Source organism: Poecilia latipinna, unplaced genomic scaffold (assembly GCF_001443285.1).
Source record: "Poecilia latipinna isolate Pla-1442-1.1 unplaced genomic scaffold, P_latipinna-1.0 Scaffold1096, whole genome shotgun sequence".
Lineage (NCBI taxonomy): Eukaryota > Metazoa > Chordata > Actinopteri > Cyprinodontiformes > Poeciliidae > Poecilia > Poecilia latipinna.
This window is the reverse complement of record NW_015113712.1, coordinates 104,127-111,542: the sequence shown is the minus strand read 5'-3', so window position 1 is coordinate 111,542 and position 7,416 is coordinate 104,127. Positions and strand designations below refer to the sequence as shown.

Sequence of the window (7,416 nt, the reverse complement as noted above, 5' to 3'; positions counted from 1 at the left end):
TTTTTTTTTCCGGGGGCATGGTCAAACCTCCAAAAGGTTTCCCCACTAAAAAAAAAAAAAAAAAAGAAAGAAAAAAAAACTAAATCATGGCTGACTGATGTGTGACTCATGGCGTTTCCTCTTCTTAAAATACACTAGGATTTGAAGAAAAGCTAAAAAAGAACATCCTTGCTTAGGTTTTTTTCTTGTTGTTGCCGCTCCACAGTCATTTCCCTTTGGGCTTTTTTATTATTATTCAGACGCTCTCTGTGGATACTGTTTGCTGCATAGATTGAGCAGCAGGGAGTGGCACATTTCTCCTAAAGATCGTTGCAAACCTTGCCTCCTCTCACCTGCGGGGTGGGGTAGCCCACACCCAGAACACGAGCAGGTCCAACTGCATTCTGGTTTGTCCTTTTCATCCTCAATCCTCTGCCATCCGTCTCACATCACGTCCTGGAAGCGGTTTGGGTCTCAAGATGCCTCACTGCATAGCTATTCGGTTGTTTTTCTCCTCCCACCTTTCTCCCAACCCCCCGACTCCGTCTTGAGTCACATTGCGAAGCGGGATGTGTGTTATTTCCATGCATCAGAGGCCGAGTTACTCATCTTTTGGTGTGTTTGTCTGAGGTTTTCCAGGCTGCACATCTTCAAAATTACCTCCCATTAAATGAAGCTGGCATGTTGAAAGGATTGTTTGAAGGTGTGGCGTCTGGGACACAGAATGATCCGTTCCAGTTCATCTCACTCCCACTCCGTTATGTAATTACACTCCCAGCTTCTGGGTCTGACCTTTGACCTGGTCAGAACGCAGCCACATGGGTAGCCGTCTGCTGTCTGAACTGGTGGCGTGTTTTCTCCTCACCAAGGGTCAAGTTGGTGGAATATTCCCCTCATGATGAGCTCAGACTCTCCGTATGTCCCAAGTTTTTTTTTTTTCCAGACGTTTTGCATATGAAAACTAACAAACTGTTCCTGATGTGCGTGCCGCCCCAGCCCCCTTCAACTCACTTCGCATTGAACTCGCAGCTACCTAGAAACTGGATTTAAACTTGGAAGCGGTTTCACCGCACCTCCAGGCTGAACATGGCTGACGTCGCCGTGCTCACTGTGTGTTACGCCTCCATCGCTGATTTGACGTTTCCAACCCAAACCGGCACTGATATTTAATAAGTGCACTGTAAAACATCCGAAGGAGGGCTTAGCTTGACATTGAGATGCAAGAAAAGTCAACGGGAGAATTGTTCTGGTTTTAATTCAAAAATGAAAAGCTCATCAAAAATGATTCAGCAATTAGTCTAAACATTGTTTGTTTTTTTATGTTTTAGTTCTGACAGCGCATTAATCTTCAGTTGTGATAAATTTATTCTCAATTACCTTATTGAGTTAAGATTGATTAGTTATTGTAAATTGGAAGAAGAATGTCTAAAATGTATTTTATTGAATTTTAATTAGACTGAACATTTGCCTTAATAACACAAGAGGCGGGTCGCTGCAACACACGTCCATTTCACTCACAACACAAGATACAAACACACGTCAATGTCAATGTCAATGTCAAATTTATTTATATAGCACTTTAAAACAGGTATAAAACTGCACCAAAGTGCTGTACAAGAACGACAACACAAATGACAAAACAGTGTAAAAACAATACATCAATTAAATGCCAAAGAGTAAAAATGAGTTTTAAGAAGTGATTTAAAATGATCCAGGCTGTGGGCAGATCTAATCTGGAAAGGCAAGTTATTCCATAACATGATGCAAAGCACTCTGGGAAATAGTTCCCACTCCCTCATTCAGTTCTATTTTTATACCAACTTAAACACCTGAGCTCTCTCAACTTTTGGAGATATGACAAAATGAAGAAAATGTTAACACAACTTACAGCTGCATGTTTGTCTTTCAAAACTCACATAATTGAGTTCAAAATCTTAAACCTGCGATATTCCTTTGGCTTGAAGATTAGAAGTTAGATACAACTACACGTTTTTACAGTGTAATTTATTGTAAATTTTCCAGTATTTTGTTGGGATTAAATTTAATAGGACAATAAAGAGTGTGAGTTCATTTAACTGAAAGACAGACGTTTCCAAGCCTTTCTAAAGATTTGTATAGAAATTTGGGTCTGGACTTTGACTAGACCATTTTAACACATGTGTATCCTTTCGGTCTGATGGAAGGAAAAAAGCCAACAGGCTCGTCAGAAATGTATCTCCATCTACCTTCCTATCTACTGCCAACCAGACTGACAGTCCCTGCTGAAGAACCGTGGGCCCTCAGCATGATGCTGCCATTGCCATGCTTTTGCATGGCAATGGCATGCAATGCTGCTTTTGCATATTGAGCCATTTGGCCTACTAAAAAATGATGCCACACATCTCGTCTTCTGCTCTCGCGCCTCATTTGTGTCGGATTTGAAACGCAGGAATCCACTCACGACTCTGCAGGCTGATGATGAACAAGGAGGTGTTTGTTTGTTTGTTTGTTTTTACTTTTCCATTTGATTTTTTTTTATGGATAGAAGGTTTACTGCAGTTCAGAGTGTTTCCCCCTCAGTGTCCTGTTTCTTGCAAGAGTACAACCACAAATTTCTGTGAATTTTTTTTACCAGTACAAAGTATCGATGCACATCTACAGAGTAAACATTTCGCCTGTTCAGATTTTGAAAATATCTATGTGTCAACTGGACTTCATGTTAACATCTGCTAACATCCATTTTCCAGTTTTGCCAAAGATTCCCAATTACATTTCAGTCTGGAACTGGTCGGCCGATTCTAAAACACAAATATTCCTTTATTCAAACCCAGGACTCTCAAAACGTGGTGCAAGAACTTACTGGTTGTACTTGGGCCGCCTTTTCATGCCAGTCACAAGAATGTCTGGTATCAAATGCTTTCAAAGTAGATATGACTCTAATAACTATATTGTGACATTAAACAGAAAGCAAGTGCTGGTAGCTGCTTATTGCTAAGTCCTGCTCTCTCAAAATATCCAGCTTAGATCTGGGAAACTCAACTGTGCTCCAGATGGATGTTTAGGGACAAATACTCGACACCACCTCTAAAACACACTGATAAATCCCTCGTTATGCAGATGACAACACGCCTCCAGAGTACAAATGAGACACCAAATCAACTGTAGCCTCACCTTACTTTCGTAGCTCACCTTAAACTAAACAGTACAAAGTGTCTTAGAGGCAAATGACAATCTGTCACCGCGCTCATTTGGAGCACATCACTCCGCAATGAGAATTAAACGGTGACCATGAGTAATAACAATTGATGTCACAGCCGTGCGAAATGTCTCCCAACCTCCCCACCCTTTGCATTCCAGCGTGTTCCTCCTCGGTTTGCAATTAGGCAACGACTTGCTCCCGTTTGCCCCCCGCCCCGTTGCCACCAGCGACATGCCTTCGTCCCCTGGGACACCCTGGGAAAACACGACATACATCAGGAGGAAGAAGCTACACGGGTCATCGTTTACATGCCTAAATATACATGCGCATGTCGCCCGTGGCAACCACATTGTGATTATGCTTAGCTGGTTTGCAGTCTGTCGCCATGGCAGCGTGCGCCCAGTCAGAGTTTTAGGAGTTCCCCCCTAAGCATGGCCAGTGAGTCACCAGCGAGTAAAATCAACATCTTCAGCTGATTGGCAAAGACATGAGAACGAGAGGGGGGAAAAAATGACTTGCTTGGGTTTGTGAGTGTGTGCGTGTGTGTGTGCATGTGTGAGAGGGAGAGAGTAGCATATGGGCAGAACAGACAGGAGAAGGAGGCAGAGATTGTGTGAAAGGCAAACAAGAGGCTTGTCTGGGTGTGGACGTAAAAGAGGGCTGGGTATAAGTGGGTGTGGGAGTTTGTTTCTTATGCTTGTGCATTTAGACTCGCAGCCTGGAATTAGGATCACTGACAGCAGGAGGAAAAGGACGTGGAAGAGACACGCAGCCGTCTAACAGTAAGTCAGAGTTTTATCCCCGGTGCTTCTCAGGGCCGTGGCAGAGTCCAGGAGGGTCAGAGAAACCACATTTGATTATGCTTTCTTCTAACGGTCTGCTTTGGATGCTTTAACTCAAATTCAGAGGAAGAAAGGTGCACACTCAGTTGTCCACCTTAACCTGAACCTGTTTTTAATTTTCCACTCTGCTACTCTTTCACTGCTGGTTTAACTTTCCAGGCATGGTGGGATAAATTAAAATTTGGCTTGAAAATGTGGGTGAATTTAAACAATTTGAATTTCCAGCTTGGAAAATTGCAAATGAGATTTATTTATTTTTTTTTAATTTTTCGGGATGGGAAACTCAGCAATACATCGAGGCCAGACGTTAAAGTCTCCGCAGCAAGATTTGACAAGTTTGGCCTTTTTGAGTGAAAGTTGGAAGAACCGAATATTCCTCGATTAAACTTTCTGAAAATACAGTTTAATTTTTTAAAAAATTTTTAAACTTATCTAGATTTTATAATCTGGTTAATTTCTCGAAAGAATATGCTTTTTTGTTTGTTTGTTTGTTTGTAGCTTCTCAGCGCTTAAGGGTTGAGAAGGGAGCTAAAACAAAAAGTGAATCTTGTGATTTCCCGCGGTGAAATGGAAGGCGGAAAAGTCGGAACGATGCCCCGAGCTCTGGTCACATGTCTGCCAGCTCGATGCCCCGTGCTTCCAGGAGGGTTTTCCTTTCTTTTTTTTTGCTTGGATGATGACACGGAACATGCCAGAATGTTTTCTTTTTTTTTTTGGAGGGCCCAACCCTTGACCGCTCCTTTACCGAACCAACACATTCCAAGAACCTCTGATGTCTCCCACCATATTTCACCCAAACGCGGCTCGTGTACACACGAGGCTCTTTACGAGCGACTAAAACTGTAATTACAGTTTTACAGTGAAAGCATGAAGCAGTTTGTAAAATGGCTTCTGCATTTTGTTTTTTGTTTTTTTGTTTTTTTGTTTTTTAAGGCAGGCAGGGCTGCATCGTGTGCCAGAGTGTGGAGGGATCAGCATCTTGGTGAGAGAACTGGGCGTGTACGCTACAGTTATTTCAGGGAGTGGCAGGTATCCTTCAAGCATTAGACAAGCCCATACTCATCTACCCACCAGGAAGTCTTCCAGGCCCTCCCTGCCAACAATTTCTGTGTTTACTGACCCCCCTCCACCTCTCTCCCTAGCAGAACCTCTTTTATAGACATAAACCTGAGTTTGGTTCATGAGAACCCATTGGCTCTCTCTCTCAAAAACCCAAATTAGAAATGGAGTACAAAGGCCCTGAGTGGTTGTGGCGCCTTTTGGTTTCAAGCCTTTTAGAGCGAGCGGGTTGACGTCCATGATGTTTTTGTTGTAGCGTCAGCTGCACGTTCAAAATTGTCAACTTCAAACCCCGTTTTCTTTCCGTTTGTCCCTGCAGAAAAGTCATCATGCTGGTTCTCATCGCTCTCTCGATTCTTCACATCGCAGCCATCATCCTGCTGCTGGTGGCCACCATTGACAATGTAAGTAAAGGCTCCGTGAAAACACGTCATGCAGGTTTGCTCAGTTTTAGCTCGTCTTAAAGATTGCTCAAGAAGAGTGAAAAGGATAGCTTAGCAAAGCGAAATGCATTTAATAGCTTACCTACAACGGAGAATTAGGTGCAAAGAGAAAAATATGATTTCAGGAAATGACTGTCTGACAAGACAACCCCGATTCCCATGGCAGATGTCCAACCGTGACATCTGCCACGCTCCTCCTGAGCATCACGCTAAGACTGAAAGGAGGGTCTTTGTTTTGGGTTCTACTCTTCCAAAATGTGTTGTGCCAGCAGGGGGCGATAACGTTTCAATTAGCATAATCAAGCAGATGAGACAGATGTGTGTGTGTGTGTTTTGGGGGGGTGTATAAAAGATGTTATATTATTGCTGTGAGGGTTTTTTTAACACAAAAAAGTGAGAAGCGAGTCTCTACATCATTGCTTTCAATTGTTCTAGCAGATAATATACATTTTGCTAAATATCTGGGTTAATATGAACATAGTCTTAAACCCAGATTTGGCTAAAGCTAAGCTAATAGCTTGTTCGAAGATGGGCGGGGACTGAAGTTGATTTCTAGCATCTCAAAACAACTTAAGTCATAAACATTATACTAGTTCATGCTAAGGCTATTTTATCCATTTTTAAACCATCATAACATTTGATTTGGCTGATCATTGACATGGAATAATTGACGTAGGAAATAGAGGTTGGAGGCGGTGCACCACCTCTGATCTTCCTATGTGAAACACAAACTATTAATGCAACCATGTAAAGAGTTCCAGATAGAGTAACTAGCTAAAAGAGAAGGTATTGCAAAAATAACATATTAATAATAATTTAAAACTAAATGTTCTCTCTGCTTACTATCAAACACACAATTTAAATATTCGGTTCTCGGTTTGTTTCTCACTGGAAAGCCATTGGTGGCGTACAATTTCTTTCCCCCATTTCCCATGTAAATCGAATCCTCTGAAACTAACCACCCAATGCAAACATGACCACCACGGTTTTAAAGGTTCATGAAATGACATCAGCATAAAATACTTTGAGATTTTAGTTGTGTTAAGTCGTGAACTTCAGCGACCAAGAGAGTAATCTACAGCAGGGAAGATATTGACAGCATGTGACCCAATCTAATAGACTTTCAGGTCCCTAAGTCTGATCACTTGAGTGTCGTCTCTCTAGACTTTCATTCCTCTCCTGTTAGCGTCTCACTCTTCCGTTCCAGGCCGCATACCCCTCATTTCTCTTGGTCACAGTAGATCACAGTTAGTTTAACAAGCCAACCTGCACATGTCGCTCAAGACACATTCAAATGTCTAAGATTTCTCTGAGCGCTGCGCTCCGAAGTGAGGAATGAGTAATGAGTAATACCTTGGTTATGCGCCATCCATCCTAAAAACGCTTGACGTTTTCTCTTCGCTAAGGTTAACGCATTCATGGAATAATGAAATGGATTGTGTGTCAAAGGATTTGATTTGATTTCTCTGCTCATCTCATCAGGCCTGGTGGGTAAGTCCTACCATGAGCACCGATGTGTGGGGGCGCTGGGTATTGACAAACAACAAGTGGAACTTGACCGATCTCCCAAGCAACTATGAAACAGGTAAGCATCAACTGTCTTCCCAAAACACTGATAAATTTCACCTCGATTTCCAACCATGCATTATCACTTTGCTCACATCAGTTCACATACTGATTGTTAGCATAGGAAGAAATGGCTCACCACCAATTTCAACTGGATTTGCTCATTATACTTTAAATTGTAAAATACTCGACTGATCAAATTTGCACTGCATGGATATTGCTTTTAAAACAGATATAATCGAAAGAAACATTTATCTTGTTTGAAAAAACACAAAACAAGAGATCTGTTGGTGGATAATCATCAATTGACATAAACTTTAAAAAAATTATATATATATATATATATATA

General features: G+C 41.8%; 1 protein-coding gene across 1 annotated transcript in view; it reads left to right on the top strand.

Moving 5' to 3' along the window:
* Window positions 1–3,728: 3,728 nt before the first annotated feature.
* The window catches only part of LOC106959565 (epithelial membrane protein 1), a 7,623-nt gene continuing 3,935 nt past the window's right edge, over window positions 3,729–7,416 (top strand). The window contains exons 1-3 of the mRNA XM_015052215.1: window positions 3,729–3,939; window positions 5,378–5,462; window positions 6,984–7,086. Of these exons, the coding sequence (XP_014907701.1) occupies window positions 5,388–5,462; window positions 6,984–7,086 (178 nt within the window). The 5' untranslated portion in view covers window positions 3,729–3,939; window positions 5,378–5,387. The remainder of the gene's footprint in view (window positions 3,940–5,377; window positions 5,463–6,983; window positions 7,087–7,416) is intronic.